This window comes from Gavia stellata, chromosome 15 (genome assembly GCF_030936135.1).
Source record: "Gavia stellata isolate bGavSte3 chromosome 15, bGavSte3.hap2, whole genome shotgun sequence".
NCBI lineage: Eukaryota > Metazoa > Chordata > Aves > Gaviiformes > Gaviidae > Gavia > Gavia stellata.
The window spans coordinates 1,964,459-1,980,759 of NC_082608.1; the positions used below are offsets into that span (position 1 = coordinate 1,964,459).

General features: G+C 50.2%; 1 protein-coding gene across 1 annotated transcript in view; it reads left to right on the plus strand.

Moving 5' to 3' along the window:
• The window catches only part of HYDIN (HYDIN axonemal central pair apparatus protein), a 150,582-nt gene that overhangs the window by 67,107 nt on the left and 67,174 nt on the right, over positions 1-16,301 (plus strand). The window contains exons 17-20 of the mRNA XM_059825082.1: positions 1,542-1,694; positions 10,371-10,609; positions 13,508-13,763; positions 15,713-15,856. Of these exons, the coding sequence (XP_059681065.1) occupies positions 1,542-1,694; positions 10,371-10,609; positions 13,508-13,763; positions 15,713-15,856 (792 nt within the window). The remainder of the gene's footprint in view (positions 1-1,541; positions 1,695-10,370; positions 10,610-13,507; positions 13,764-15,712; positions 15,857-16,301) is intronic.

The window sequence follows — 16,301 nt, forward strand, 5'->3', positions numbered from 1 at the left end:
AGCTTGTCAGTGTTGTGAGTTTTATGCGTTCAGATGCTGTTTAAGAGTTGGGATGTTTGGAACCGATGAAATCCAGCCAGACTGGATAAATTCCCATTTTTAATGATGTGAGAAGGTGGTTTAGCATAGAGATCCATATTCCTCCAATAGTCTGCACCAGTTCTGCAAGAAGAAAACTTTGGGGTCTCGGACTGTCAAAAGAAAAAATACTGCTTCAATGATGTAATTAATAATTAATGTCTGTTATTCATATAATACCAGGAATACACATAAGCACAAATCAGAGACAACTAACTAGCATGATACTTTTGGACAGGCTGAATCGATGGGCTGAGGCCAATTGTATGAGGTTCAACACGGCCAAGTGCCGGGTCCTGCACTTGGGTCACAACAACTCCACGCAACGCTACAGGCTTGGGGACGAGTGGCTGGAAAGCTGCCCCGCAGAAAAGGACCTGGGGGTGTTGGTCGACAGCCGACTGAATATGAGCCAGCAGTGTGCCCAGGTGGCCAAGAAGGCCAACGGCATCCTGGCCTGTATCAGAAACAGTGTGGCCAGCAGGAGTAGGGAGGGGATCGTGCCCCTGTACTCGGCGCTGGTGAGGACACACCTTGAATGCTGTGTTCAGTTTTGGGCCCCTCGCTCCAAGAAGGACACTGAGGTGCTGGAGCGTGTCCAGAGAAGGGCGACGGAGCTGGTGAGGGGTCTGGAGCACAAGTCTGATGAGGAGCGGCTGAGGGAGCTGGGGTTGTTCAGTCTGGAGAAGAGGAGGCTGAGGGGAGACCTCATCGCTCCCTACAACTACCTGAGAGGGGGTTGTGGGGAGGTGGGTGTTGATCTCTTCTCCCAAGTGACAAGTGACAGGACAAGAGGAAATGGCCTCAAGTTGCGCCAGGGGAGGTTCAGGCTGGATATTAGGAAAAATGTCTTTCCTGAGAGAGTGGTGAAGCACTGGAAGAGGCTGCCCAGGGAGGTGGTGGAGTCACCATCACTGGAGGTGTTCAAGGAACGTGTGGACGTGGCACTGCGGGACATGGTTTAGTGGGCATGGTGGGGTTGGGTTGGTGGTTGGACTTGATGATCTTACAGGTCTTTTCTAACCTCAGTGATTCTGTGATCCGTACTCTGAAGAGCCTGCTTTGCTTCTGACTTGGGCTGGTTTTCACCGGTGTCACTTCGGGAATGTTAACAAAGTCACTCTTCAAGTGGGGCTGTGCAGTAGCAGGAGTCAGGGAGGGTGGTTTGGGGCAAGACTGAGCAGGCACAGGGTAGCGGAAGGAGAGCTAACAGTGTGGAGGAGGTGTGAAAGAGCAAGCATGGGAAACTGGGTTTCTTTATCCCCTGATAATGGGAGCTTGTGGCTTTCAGATGGGATCCCTCCAGATCCCACACTTGCTCCAGGCTTTCTGTTTCAGTCTTCAACACTGAAAACTTCAAACCACCCTAATTATCCCTCAGTCTAGGAGTACCCTTAGAGTTGTCTAATCTTTTTAAACTTTCCCTGTTCTTTCTGATCTTTCCTACCTGCTTCTTGGAGCAGAAAATCCATCTAGTGAGCATTGGAGAAGGACCAGTTGTCTACGTGCATCCGAGTAAGATAAATTTTGGCAGTATCCAAGTTCTGCAAGACACTTCCCGAACTCTCCAACTCTCCAATCAGACTGTCATCCCTGCATCCTTCTGGGCAGAGATGGTAAGTATCTGTGGGGCTATTTCCCAACAAAAATGACTGGTCCATAATAGCCTGTGACTTGATTTTTATACACAACATTTCCATATCACTCTCCGAGAGAGAAAGCAAGAGATTCCATCACAATGCGGTAAGAGGAGCCTGGTTCTGGGGGTGGTTTTAGCTGGGGCACCCCTCAGTAAAATAGAGAGTTTGTATAGATTTTTGAGCAGAAATGAGTCTTGATCATTTTTACAAGTTCTCCCTTTATTTTGTGGAAGGTATTTAGCTTGGAGACTCATGCTTTTGGAGCTCTAGGAGATGAAGGGAACCCTGTGGCCCTTTGCTCCTGAAAGAGCATGGGTTTCCCTGTGGTTTCCCTGTTCCATCTGCATCTCCTTTGCCTCAACCTCCTGTTAACGATAGAGACTAGGGTGCGAGGTCTGTCCTCCAATTGCTCGTGGTGAGGCGAGTTTCACACTTACGGGGGGTCACCCCAGCTGGGTTGTTGCACAAAAATATGCTTGTAAGGGTGGTGTAGTGACGGAGTCTGTGTTGCAGAGCATCTCTGGAGAGTAGCTGCAGAAGAAGGTTATTTAATTCATGGAGGCTGCCTAGCGTGACAAGCTGCGTAGCAGGAGGAGAGCTTGGTGCTTCCCTGGCAGGGGGAGCAGGGCTGATGCAGCCGGGAAGGGCTCGGGTGCTGAGGCTGGGTGGGATGTGCTCCCCACTGGAGGGGGGATCGAGGCAGGAAAACAGCGTTTGGAGGGGGTTTGTGCTTCTCTGTGGTGGGTTGGACTTCTGGGGCTGGTTAACCCAGGCTGGATTTCCCTCTTGCTGCTTTTCCAGCGGTTTAACTCCAGTTTCTGTGCCCAGGAGCATAAATGTAACCTCAAAGTGGGGGATTCCCAGGGCAGCTTTCTTTAGCTCCGCAACGAAAACCTGCTTTCCACCTCTGCAGAGAGCAAGCCACCTCAGATGGGTGGTACTGGTGTATAAATGATGGGTTTTGCATGCTTGTACCCAAGACTGACCTGCAGAGCTCTGTTTAGGTACTGCTGTCGGGGTGTGATGCCTTCCCTCCCTCCCCTGGGCAGCTTGCAGTGCACCCAGGGGGCTTGCAGGGGTGTATCTGCCTCTCCATTGCCTCTGTGCCTTAACTTATGAGACTGGGCAATAAATCCCATCCTGCTTCCCGGCGATCTCTGCAAATATTGTGCTAATCAATAACTCGAACAGTAATATGAGGTGGTTCAGGGATGGTTTCTTCTGCAGTAAAGATAGACTCTGCTGTTCCATAGCCCCTCTGCTGACTCCCCAGCACGGAGGTACCCCATGGTGAGCGTCTCGGCTTCTCAGGATAGCTGCTGCTATCCTGGAGGTGTTCAAGGAGGCAGGTCCCGGGAACCTGCTGGATCAGGTGTTTCAGCAAGGGCTCTTCAGGCTCTTCAAGACCGTGATGCTGAGCCTGCCTGATGGGAGCAGCACCGTGGCAGGCGAGGTGTGCTCCAGCTACTCCCTTGCCCCCAGCAGCTGCCTACTTTGGTGCTGGTTTGCTGCCGTGGTTGAAGTTTGGCCCTTTGCCGCTGCCTTAGGCTGCCTGGCAGTTTATTGATGGGAAGAAGAGAGGACTGAATAATTTTGGAGATAAAATTTGAGATGCGGTCGGGTGGCAGGGTGACCTGCACATGTAGATCTGAGAGCAGAACTGGCTCCGGCTGTCCCTTAGCCTAGCTGGTGGGTGACCTGGGCATCCTTCATTCACTTGTGCTCCTGAACCCAAGTCTTGTGTTCTCTAAGATGCCAAAGCTGCTGCTTTGATTTCCTGCTTGGAGATTGCTGCAGGACAGTGAGCTGTGATTTCCCTGTCTCCCGTTTGATGGCTAATCTCAAAACCGTGGCTTTTCGCAGTTAGGCTTGTAGATCACGATTCCCCACTCGAAAGAAAGAGCTATTGATTGAAATTTTCACAGCAACATTACAGCACGCTGACTGGCAGCTCAACAAACTGAATGAGATTAGATTAAGGGGCAGCAACAGGGCAAATAAAAGGCTGGTGTCTTGTTCAGAACAGAAAAGGGAAATGCTGTAATGCAGATGGCCATGGTGGTGTCCTTAACCATCACGTGCAAATTGCTGTTCCTGTCAAGTCGAGCTTTCTTCTTGCTTTATGGGAGAAAAGAGCATTATCTGAGCAAGCTGAGATGTTTTTTGTGGATAACTTCACTCCACGATAGCGACTTACCTGGAGTACCCCTCGTGCACGGGCTTCCCTATACCCCTCTTGTCTCCGTCAGATGAGTTGCGGGGAGCAGCACTGAGCATCTCTGCCACTAGAAGGAAGGAAATAAAAAAAATCTCCGAAGCAGTGCATTGCGATGGGGCTTTTTGGGTTTGTAGTGGAGTGTAGGGACACCGTACCCTAGTCCTCTGTTGGCTTATCCCTGCTTGCCAGGGTAGCTGCAGGGCTGTGACCCTTGGGGCCAGCGTGTCATCCCATGCTCATCCCCTGAATCTTGTGTCTGTCTGTACTTTTCCTTGTCAGATTGCTTTCCCAGCTGCCAGGCAGCCCCGTTAGAGCATCCTCTGGATCCAGCAAGGGGAGGATTTGCCTTTTTCGTGGTAAAAAAGACTGGAGGAGTAGGTCAACATGAAGGAGCTACTGCAGCTTAGCTGGGGGCTGATGCGACCTGCTGAAAAAAGTGGCTGTTACTCCTCCTTGCCGCCACTGTCATCTTTTTTCCTGTTTCCTTAAGTGTCTGATTTTTGCCATATTGACAAGTGCGGAAGAGTTGTATTGATTAATGGAAGTGTTTGCTCTCCCTGCAGAAAGGCAGAGAGGGAAAAGCATCTTTCTTTGATCATTTCCTACTTGTTCGTTGTCACTCTGTCTTCTCGGGCATCTTTTATTCGGCTGCTAAGAATGATGTCTCTCAGCATCACGGAAGGCAGCTGCGTATCACGCCTGTGTGATCAGGAAAGAGAAGACAGGCTTAGGGTGTAATTTTTGTTAATCAGTGGCAGCTTTCTTCTGCCTGCATAACCACTGTGCTGGGTCTTTTATGTGCTACCGCAGGGAGGCAAACGGTGGTTTCCTGGTGCCTTGTAATGAGGGAGGAGAGAAAAAAAACTTTCTTGGGACTTCCCCTTCTAGTGATGGTGCTCTGTTTCCTAATTTTGAGGTCCGGTCTCCTTTGATGGGATCCTTGACCTCCCTAATCCAGAGCCCTGGGCTTCTGATGGAGCTCACTGCCTCCTGGTTTTTCCAGCAGCAGCTGTCCAGCTGGATGTGTTGTCGTCTTCAGGAGAGCGCCTGGGGAACAGATCCCCTTCCACCTTCCCAGGGATGAGCTGCCGTCAGGTTCAACTGGAGCTGACGTTGCAGAAGAGACCAAGTTTTGTTTGTTTTAAAAAAAGAAAAAAGCTGTAACTGTTTATCTTCTCACTGGGATTCACTGCAGAAAATCAACTGATTTTGAGGCAGCGTATAAAGGCTCTTGGTCAAACTCGGTGTAAGCAAGGAGAGAACATGCAGTTCCCATTCCCATACTTGCTTCTCTCCTCATTTAGTGCAGGATTTGTTTCATTTACTAATTTCATTGCTTATTATCTCAAGCTTTTGACGACGTTCCCTTTGTGAAAGAAATGGTCGTACAGAGGGACAGCAAAACACGGAGATAAACTTAAAAACAGTGCCGATAAAGGGATGCTGCTTTAGTGACTCTGTTTCTTGTTCTGGCTGATGCGTGGTTTTGTTATCTGAGCGAATTGTGCAGGCTGCGGGAGGGAAGGCTTCGCAGAGCCTGTCAGCATTGTTCGTAGCTCTCTCCAACTGCTCTCGCTGAAGTCGGAGCAGACTTGAGTTGGCAAGAGGGTGGTTTTAAAATCTACTGTAAATTACATTCATTTTTTTGTTTCCCGGAGCATCTGAATAATTAGGCAGCCTGTCAGTGTTTGCTCGTAGCGAGACGCAGGCAGTGCCGTGCCCTTCAAACGATACCTGCAATGCTGTTTAGAGAGGAGTGTTACATTAACTTTGCAGGGTATGGGCAGCATTGGCCCTGAATAACGTGGTCTCTTCCAAGGTGAGCAGAGCTTTTGAAGATAAGATGCATAGGCTTAACTCTTTCCAGAGCTGTCCCACCAGAGCCTCGTGGTGCTCCGAAAGCTCACCTTTAGACTGAAACCGTTGGTTTGGTTTTTAAAGGCTGTGTTTTGCTAATACAGCAGCACCGATTTGCTGATTTCCACCCAGCTTGGTCATGCCAGAGCTGGACCATGCCTGGAAACTCATGCCATCAGTCATGAACAGGGGTCAGGGCCAGGAGGGTCCGGTCTTGTGCTGGCGACCGGTTGTATGAAAACCTGAGGAAGGTGGAAGGCCGTGTCCCTGCCAGGGTTGCACAGGCTTAGGTCCAGGGCATGTGGCTCTTAGGGGAGCAGAGGTTTGGAGGAGACCTTGGAAAAGGTGCCTGAGACCTGGCCACAGGGAGGAGGGTTTTTTTTATCACGTCAGGTATCTTATCTGAGTTCATGCCCTTTCAAAATTGCTGTATTTCAGTAATTGAAGAAGTTGTTCTGCTCCTCTAGGGAAACTAAGCTTGTCGTATTGCACTGCACCCGTTGGCCAACTGAATTAAAGAAGGGTAGAAGTCTTCAAGGCAATTATGTTCCTACAAGCAAGAGTTACTCAGCAGAGTGCTTTTCCCAAAGGAAAAGCAGGAGGAGTTTGGTTACTAAATGTTGTGCTGGACAGCAGCCGGCCAAGCCGTGCCCGAGTCCTGGCTGGCGAACCCCGATGTGCGGAGCGGTGGCACTGGTCTCCCCAGCTCAGTGGGGAGGGCAGAGGGGGTCTGGAGGGGTGAGCTGTGGGCAGGGGCCAGAGGTGGAGACAGGCTTCGTTAGCTCCCTCACCAGTCTGCTATTAGCTGAACCAAGCGTGACAAATTAGGCTCCGTTGTCAGTGGCAGTGAGTGCCACGCTTTAGTTTTTATATTTTTACTGGCTTTAAAGGCTCTGCCTCTTGATTTCATAAAGCATCCCCTTGATGGTGCGCTGGGGCAGAGGCTAAACCAAGGTGGTCCTCACGCTTTTGCCGAGGAGATGCTGGTGCTGAGGTGGCGGGAGGAGGCTGGTTGTTGGTGGGAGCACCTAGCCAGCCTCGCGCTCTGATCTCCACCTCGTGCTGGGGCTCGGGGTGCTTTTGCGCTGTTTTCTGCCACTGGCAGTTTGTGCGGATAAAGAGTAGCTTTGAAACGAAGAAGGTGGGGTCCCCCACCTCGGGACTGCGAAAACACCTGGGACAAGGCTCTCCGCACAACTGATGTAGGATGGGGTTTTATTTCTCCATCATGTGCAATCTCCACGAGGAGCGATGGGTCAGCCTGACGTGGTGGGAACGCTCTCTCGCTAGAGCTATGGCTTGGTAAAGTACAGCTGCATCTTTAATACTGAGTTCTGCTTCCTCTTTCGCTTGTGCAAGGCCAGAATGACCAGACCCCTTTAATTAACTCGCTTTGAGTAGCTTCAAGAGAACGGAGTGTGGTGGCTCCTCAGTCGTCCCTTTGGGCAGCCAGCCATCCTTCCATCCATCCGTCTCTCAGATGCACGCTGGTGTCTGTTATCATCAAATTTTGGCAGCTCTTATTCACAATGGAAATCTGTCCTGGGAGAAGCTAATGATCTTAGCATTGAACTTCTTGATTAAGTGATTGATCCCTACCCTTGCCTAGCACTCAGGGACTCTGATGTCCGATAGTGCAAGCTCCTACAGGGATAAAAATAGCCACTGTCTTTGTCTATCCAGTGCGTACATCTATTCCATCATTTTCCAGAGCATTCAGGGAGAAGCAAGTAGCAGGGGTGTCATCAGAAGTTAGATCTTGTTCTCCAAAGTGATGGAGTTCTTCAGCAGTTCTTTCCTGTCTCTGGGACACAGCCTGGCTGGGTGTAGGCAGGAGCTGCCCTAGAAACCTGAGTGAATGTGGCCCGGCAGAGCCTTTCGGTCCCGGCAGGTCTCCTGTTCAGTGATGCACTGTTCTGCCCCTCGGACCCGCACCAAACGCTGACTGAAGGAATGAGGACGCGATGCAAATCACACTCCTCCGGAGTGGGCTGTTAGCCTGGTAGGGCTTGGTGGGTCTGCGCTGGGTCACCCTGGGAAATTCAAAGTCTGGCTCCGTCAAGACAGCCCATCGTTATTCCTCAGTAATAGTTTCTTGGGTACAATTTACTGCCCGGCTTGTTGCCAAGCTTTGATAAATGAGCTTTGTCAGATAGCAGACTTGCAGATTCACCTCTGGAGCAGAGCTATCAGGTCTCCTTTTCAAGCGAGCTACCCTGTGTCAGCATGAATCAGAGGAAAAGTTGTACATTAACGTCAATGAAGACTTAACACCCACCGGCTTGGCATGAATGTGTTGGCTGGGTAGCCCTTGGCTGATGGCAGCGCAGTGGATGCCTCTGAGGCTCCACTGAGGCTACGCATGGGATGCAGGGACAACAGCAAAGGGTTGGTGGGATCCTATGTGGTGAGTGAGGTCAGTCTTCTCTTGTCTACTTGCCTGGGGTTGTGTGCGTCACTGGCCTTTGAGATGAAAATAAATGTGGTGCTGATTTGATGGAGTTTCAGTGACTGTAGTCTCTCTGGATAAGCAGGTAGAGCTCTGCTGACAGGTTTTTGCTTTGTTTGCCATCTTCCAGTCTCGCTAAACACCCTGAGGTTCAGCCTGGTTTTCAAGCACTGCTTCCCCTCCGCAGGCAGGGAGTGTCGGGGGGTGCAGAAACCAAAATGATAATTAGCCAGACCTCAAAGGGAATATAAGAATATTCCCTAACAGAGTATGAGGTCCCAAACCAGAAGGCTGGAGAGTAAGGTTGCAGGTAATAATGGATGTGGAAGGTGTAGGAGGAGTGAAAAAAGCCTCGCCTGCGCTCCCTGGAGACGCAGAGCCCCAGGGTTTAACCTGTGCCGACTACTTTCCTCCACTCAAGGACAGGGAGCTGCTGGAGAGGGTACAGCAAAGGGCTACGATGATGATTAGGGGACTGGAACATATTTCTTACGAGGAAAAGCTGAGGGCCTTGGGTCTTTTTAGTCTGGAGAAGAGAAGACTGAGGGGGATCTTATTAATGCTTGTAAATACTGAAGGGGTGGGTGCCAGGGGATGGGGCGTCTTTTTTCAGTGGTGCCCAGTGACAGGATGAGAGGTAATGGCCACAAACTTGGTCATAGGAAGTTCCATCTCAACGTGAGGAGGAACTTTTTTACTTCAAGGGTGGCAGAGCACTGGAACAGGCTGCCCAGAGAGGTTGCAGAGTCTGGAGATATTCAAAGCTCACCTGGACGCATTCCTGTGCAACCTGCTCTGGGTGACCCTGCTCTGGTGGGGGGGTTGGACTGGGTGATCTCCAGAGGTCCCTTCCAACCCCTCTCATTCTGTGAGTCTGTGATTCCACCCTTATCTTGCCGTTGTTTTAAGACTTTCTCTTGCAACTCTAGAGGATAAATGAAATGGAACTGAGTTTATTAGTTTTGCCAGCGCCTGGAATAATTGTGATGCCTTTGGCGTGCTCCATCCTGGGATGCAGGCATGCAGCCCTGACCCGCTCTCCGTGCAGGGCACAGTCAGCCTGAGGAGTTATTGTAGCTGGGGTGCCTACCCACGCTGCCGGGACCCTGAATGCTCAGCAAGTTATTGCTTTTCATTTAAAAAAAAAATATATATATATATATAAAAACCCTTTTCTCTTACAATACTGAGGTGTTTTGGGTGAGTAGTGCCTGTTGTCCCGAATACAGCACTGAACTGTGGAGTGCGTGTGCCACTAACATTGTGGTGTACACTTTGAAGCCGTACATCTACATCCCAGTGTATTTCAGGCTGGCCAGGGAGCATTGCATGCATTTCTCTTTGTCTGCTGCAAGCTTGCTCCCTGCGAACATGGTTTTAAATGGAATTGGGGGTCCAGCACCCTTATTGCCCCATCTGTAGAGGGAGGTCTGTGGGAGACCAGAGGAAGAGAATGTTTGGGAAGCCCGGGCCATGCCCACAGGGCATGTCTTGCCCTTTCTTTCTGCTTATTTCTTTACTGCCCTGCTATAAACACTTAAAAATGAATGTTTCAAAGCCAAGGACAGTGGGGCACCTCGCTGCAGCTGATGGTCAGTGGGGACTGAGTGCTTCAGTCCTTCAGGGGCTGTTGAGAAGCACTGCCTAACTCTTGGGAAAGAAGACTTTTGGTGTTGGGGTTTTGATCGACCGGTTTTGCAGAGTTATTCTTCAGGCTCTCAGCAGTATCCCACGGTGGGATTTGAGCAGTCCTGGCTTCCTCTGGCCTTGAGCCTTGATGCAGACCTGGCCACCATGGTTGGGAAGGCAGGAGAGAGAAAGTAGCTTCCCTTGGTGCGCACTCCGAAAGAGAGACCAAAAGAAGAGGGGGAATAACCTTCTCCTGAGGATGAGCATCTCTTGGGTTGGGCAAGACAGGGTTAATGAAGTGAGTCTGTTAAAGGAGGGTAAGTTGCAGGTTGTGTAAGCTCCTGCATAGTTGCTTTTTCCATACATCGTAGCTTAGATTTAGGGAAATTAAGCCTTTATGTTTTTTACCCTCATATCTTTAGTCCTTCCTTTTCCTGCACCCCACAAGAGACCAGGGTCCATGGTTTCCATCCTCATTGGTGTTTGGCTTGTCTTACAGGCTGGCAAACGCTCGCGCTGGAGGATTGAACCCCGTAGAGGAGTGATCCCCCCTGAGAGCAAAGTGTCTGTGACCGTCATAGCAAACTTGGATGACACAGAGAAATTCAAGGACGAGGTGAACCTGTTCATAGAGAACAGTCGTTCTTATGTCATCCCCGTCCAGGCTGTCGGCATCGGCACCACGATTGTCACTGACAGACCTTTTGGTCCGGAGCTCAACTTGGGACCCCACTTCAGGTAGGATATCTCTCAGCACCCGCTTCTGCCATGGGCTCAGCCAGGAGGAGTTTTGCTGTGGTCCTTCAGACTAGTTCTTCTCCCGTGCTCAAGGTCCTGGCTCTGTTTCACTGAAGCCACAGGAATTCCTTTAGAAGCATTTTATGGCCATTTGACAGACGTTAGATATCTTCAAAAGCCACCAAAATGGACACCAGTTGCTAATTTGTCACTGAATTGCCCTTAGTTATAATACATTTATTTCCTCACTTTATCAAATAAAGATACGGAGGAAAACAGCAGGTCCCCGAAGCCTCCGGCTGGAAAACGCTGCATTACAAGTATAAACATATTTCCCTTTGCACTAACATGGCTTGCTTTTTCACTCACTGTGGAGTATCATCTTGGAACAGCGGAAAACCGTGGAGGTAGCTTGTTAGCAACTCCTCGACTAAAGTAATGGTGCTGCTTTATTTCCCCTCTGCCGGGAGTCCTGGAGGAGCAGCAGAATTTCTTTGCCCTGTATCATCCCTCAGTTCACTCGTCATCCCCGGCTCCCCTGCCGGGCTGCTCTTTATTAGACGTAGTCGCTCTTTCCTCGTTTTTCCTGCCTGCTTTCCTCCCTGTCTCCTCCGTCAATGCCGCAGCAGCAGCCCGGGACACGGACAAGCGAGGGTGGCTGCAGGACCAGCTCTGAAAGGGAGAGGAGGAGAGATCTGCTGAGGTTGGGTGGGGTAAATTGAGAGTTTCAACTGAAAGAGCTTGGCTCAGAGGAGGGGATTTATCGATCCTAACAGGCATGTCTGAAACCAAGCACGTCCTTATTAAACAGGGGAGGGAAATAAGCCTTTGCAAAGTGCTGCTCGCCTTGTGTTTGGAGACCTTTTGGGGCTAGAGGCATCACGTTCTTGAGGTGCCTGTTCCTTCCCCTGGCTGCAAAGAGGGTCCACAGTGCTCCGATACCTAAAATTTTAGTTGGAGCAGGTTAATCCTACCATAAGCATTTAGGATAGATTTTTAGGGACTTAAATATGCATCCACAAGCCATCCACATCAGCAGGGATATTGCAGGGAGGTTGGTGCTTGTCCAGCGTGTCCTGTGCTCCGTGCAGCCACAAATTGGCTACGCAACACGGGGGACAATGGTAGGGTGGTTTGTGTCATCGTGCTCTGCCGCCCTTCACCCGCAGGCTCTGTTTGGAGCTATTGCCGTTGGTGTCGGCTGCAGAGCTGCCACCGGCTGAGCTGAGGTGGGACCCCGGTAACATCTCCGATGAGTTGGGCTTTCCCAGAGCCACAGATTCTGCATCTCCCCAGAGCTGCTCCAAGCTTTCATCTGTTGCTCTCCCCAATGTACACCATGTCATACTAAACTTGTATACATCATTTTTTTTAACAGTCTGTTTCAAAGACTAGTTTGTTCTATACTGTCGCTTCTGTGTTTGTATTTAGCTGCTTATGGCAGACATGCATTTTGTGAGCCACATATTCTGTACCTTTCAAAAAGACAATAACTGTTCCAGGAACTATTCATTTCCTGGTCATGCTCAGATTTATAGAGGGTAAAATAATTACTCCAGACTAGCCTGCGGTTAGTGTTTCTTTACCTGAAGGAATCAATTTCCATTGAATATTCATTTGGTTTTGTATCAAACTCTAGTTATTCATCTCTTGTTGTTCCGTTCCCTCAGCAGCTAGAGCTGGTCTTGCTGCCGTGTTCATATTGGGGAAACTTCTGTTGATCCCGTGTTCTCACAGTGCATTTATCTTCCTAAAACACAAAACCAGCTGCACTGTTCAGGCAAAGGGCGATATGTCAGGAGCGATGAGGGTTGGCTGCTCACTAAGGGATGAGATCCCACCAGCGAGGCAAGCGGTGCCCGGATCACCAGATGAGTCGATATACCCTGCAGCGTCCCCAATAGCGTCTTTGGAGGAAGCCATCTGAGGCAGCAGCTCCCAAGGGGAAGGTGAAATGGCAGCGAAGCTGTTCCTCCCTCTACTTGCGGCCAGGCCAGCTTAGCGTCCGATGCAGCGAGACCTGCACCTTGGAAAAATACTCAGATTATTAAGCCCCAAAGGCTGGTGATGCTCTGTCTGCAGCAACTGAGATGATGTTTGTGTTGGGTCTGGCTGAGATGGAGTTCATTTTCCCCACAGCAGCCCTCATAGTGCTGTGCTTGGTACTGGTAGCTGGAAGGTGTCGATAAGGCACCAGTGGTTTGGGTACTGCTGAGCAGTGCTGGCACAGCATCCGAGCTGTCTCTCCGACACTCCCCCCTCACCGGTGGGCTGGGGGTGGGCAAGATCTTGGGACCCAGACTGACCAAAGGGATGTTCCATCCCATACGACGCCTGCTCAGCAATAAAAGCTAAGAGAAAGGAGGAGGAAGGGGGGGCATTCGTTATTACAACATTTGTCTTGTGGGGCAACTGCTAAGCGTACTGAAGCTCTGCTTCTCGGGAAATGGCTGGACATCACCTGCTGATGGGAAGTAGGGAATAAATCTTTTATTTTCCTTAGCTTCCGCACACAGCCTTTGCTTTTGCTGTATTAAACTGCCTTTATCTTGACCCACGAGGTTTTTTCCATCTGATTTGCTCCCTGCCCTGTCCTGCTGAGGAGGGGAGTGATAGAGCGGCTTGGTGGGCACCTAGAGTCCGGCTGAGGTCAACCCACTACTGTGTTCTTCATGAAGCTTTTCCTTGCTGTGCACTACCAGACCAGCTGCTGGATGGCGATAAACTTAGGGGCAACCAAGGTCTGGCTCTTGCTGTAGCTTTGAGCTAGGTCAGCCTTGTCGGAGGTGCCTTTATTGCTGAGTGTGCAGTCAGATAACGCCATCAGGGTGCTGAAGCTGGGTGATCGCTGGGAAATAGCAGCTCCCATGACATTTTCCATCTCTGCTTCTCCTCTAGCCTGGATCCCTGCAATTACCACTTCAAGTTGACCAATAAAGGACGACGCACCCATCAGCTCTATTGGACGACAGAAGGTTTCGCCCCGTTTCGCCTGCATCATCGTCTCCCGGCCATCAGTAACAGCAAGGGCAAAGATGCCTCCCAGAGCCCCAAACCCGCCTGCCCCGTGTTCAGGCTTCGGCCGCTGAGGATGGAGCTGATGCCGGGCAAGACCGTGGAGATGACGCTGGAAGGCTTCTCCAGCACTCCTCAGGTGAGGTCCCCCACAAGGGCTGAACCTTTCCTATCAGATCACATCCACTGGGACTTCTTTTGCAGCCCCTTGACATTTTCCTGCGAAAATGAGCAAGAGCTTTCAAGAAACTGATTTAATGCCGCAAGTTACCATGGCAGCACCAGTTGCTTTTCTTGCTGGCCACCATCAGTTGCTAAGGCTTTTTTTCATGTTTCTATAGCTACCATAAACCCAACTTGCTGACACCAAAATGTGGGCTGAAGGAAGTATTCCTACTTCAGGGGCAAACGGCAGGTTACAAGGTGTCGTGTGCTGAGGCAGAAAGGAAGGGCAGGAAAATAAGTTACACTTAGACTAGGAACACAGGCAGAAAGTAGATTAAAAAATGCAAGGTAATATATCTGGGGGAAGCAGTGAGTAAAACAAACCACCTGTGAGGGGAGGGAGTGTCTGGGAGCAGCATCATTTTTCCTCTGTAGACAAACATAAGCCGAGGGCTTGTCTAGCACTGAGTCCTGGAGGAGAAAAACGAACACATTGTGTCAGCTCTAATGATCATTCTCCATGGGGGAGCCTGTTCCCAGGGATCATTATAATTGACAGCTTGACTTCTGTCAATATTTCCATAACAGCTCACCCCAGTCTCCCAGCCAGCCGCGGTGTCCCAAGGGCAGCCAGGTCTTGCAGCACCCTTGGGACGGCAGCTGAGAGGGGGGATTTCAGCAGGGTCACTGGGTGTTCTCCCTGGACCCTTCTTCCCAGGGGAAATCCAACTCTGCAGAGAAACTGCCAGCTAACCCTGGTGTGCATTCCCTGGCTCCAGATGTTTAAGCAAATATGGAATAAATCCCCATTAAGCTCCTGCTGATAGCAGTGCTTTGAAAGGTCTTTTAAAGGGTTGCCTCAGTAGCAGCTTGAGGAAGACTTGATTACTCACTCAGTTGACTGTTCCTGTGCGGTTCTGAGCCCAAAGGTTTTGTTGAAGAGGGAGAAAGGTACCGGAAAGGAAACAAAGTGATCAGGGCACTGGTGAGGGTGTCTTGCCTGGAAAGGCCAAAGGGGATCTGTGAGCTCAGCTGTGGCTGCTTGGCTCGTGCAGTCAAAGCCCAGACCCTGGGAGTGGGCTCTCCACCTTACTTGGGTCTTGAGAACTTAATACTCTTCAGGTTGGCCAGAAGCCCAACTGCCTGCACTGCCTGTGCAACACAGATGATTTTGGAGACTGTAGGCTCCAATGAGGAATTGGGTTGTGGTGTTGTACCGGAGGGAAGAGTGAGAAATGACGGGAGGAATTTGGGAAAGTGAAACCATGAGAAATCGGGAAAGTCTTGAACGCAAGAGCATCCAGCTTCAGCAGAGGGTTTTCGTGTGAAGTGCAAGACATATCTTTTCTGGGGAGATTGCTTTTAAAACCAGCTTTAGGAGTGCACAGTACACCCTTGGAATGAGTGATCCCCTCTTTACCTGAAGGCAGGCTGGCTAGTTGGGTTTTTCCCATGGATCCTTTCCACTAAACCCTTCCAAGGGAGGGTTTGCTGACATTTGCCTTTCTACCACTTGTTTCCCTTAATATAGTTACATATTTTTTTAATCCTTTCCTACAGCTTTCCGTAAGCATTATGCTTAGCGATGGGGCACATCAAAACAATCATTATTTGGGGCAGGGATTATTACAATTGTAGACAGCACATAACTCAAGTGCCTTTTGCGGATGTTGGGGTGTAGCGGTATGGACGTTTGAGTGCAGAATAAATAGGATGCAGCACAGGAAGAGAGGGGGCTGTTGAGGAGATGAGTGACTGTAACTTTATGGCAATAATAGCTGCTGATGGCCAAGATCCCATGGCATGGTTTTTATCCAGGCTATCAAAATCCTTTATGTCCACGGTCGGGTGGCTAGCAACTGCAGGGGGTTTTCTGGACGCCCTGCCAGCACGTGCGGAGTGACGTGTGACTCTTGCATGCAGGTGGTGAAGGAGCGGCTGCTGTGTCATGCCATGGTGGGGAGCAAGGCAGGAAAGGCACAGATCATGCAAGTGGATGTCACCTGTGAGTTTGTTGTTCCTGTTGTGCAGCTATCCTCCAGAGAAGTCACTTTCCGCGTGGAGAAGGTAAGTCTTCGGATTGCACCCTGGCATTGAATAGCTTGGCTGATGACTGAGAGCCCGTGGGGTGTGTGCGCTTGTGTTCAAAGGAGGAAGTTAAATATCTTCTCCAAGTCCTCGGGGCTTTCACTATTGATTTAAGCAGGACAAAGCTTTTGCCATTAACACAGAGATCATTATTTTGCTCCTCTGGGCTGGGGGACAGTCTCACCAGCTCTATTCTGCCTTTTTTGATGTGGAGACAGAATTGAGCTGCTGAGCCAAGGGCAGAGGGTGAGATGTGTGGGACCCCCGAGAACAGCGTGGGCTTTGCTCAGCCACTTCGTGTGCTGGGGCTGCAGCTGAGTGATGCTAAACCCGCTCCTCACCCCTGCTGAGGCGCTTTGTGAAATAAGTGAGGACATTTTTAGGGATGGGACTGTTTCTTAACTTCACCAAAGTAAAACTGAGA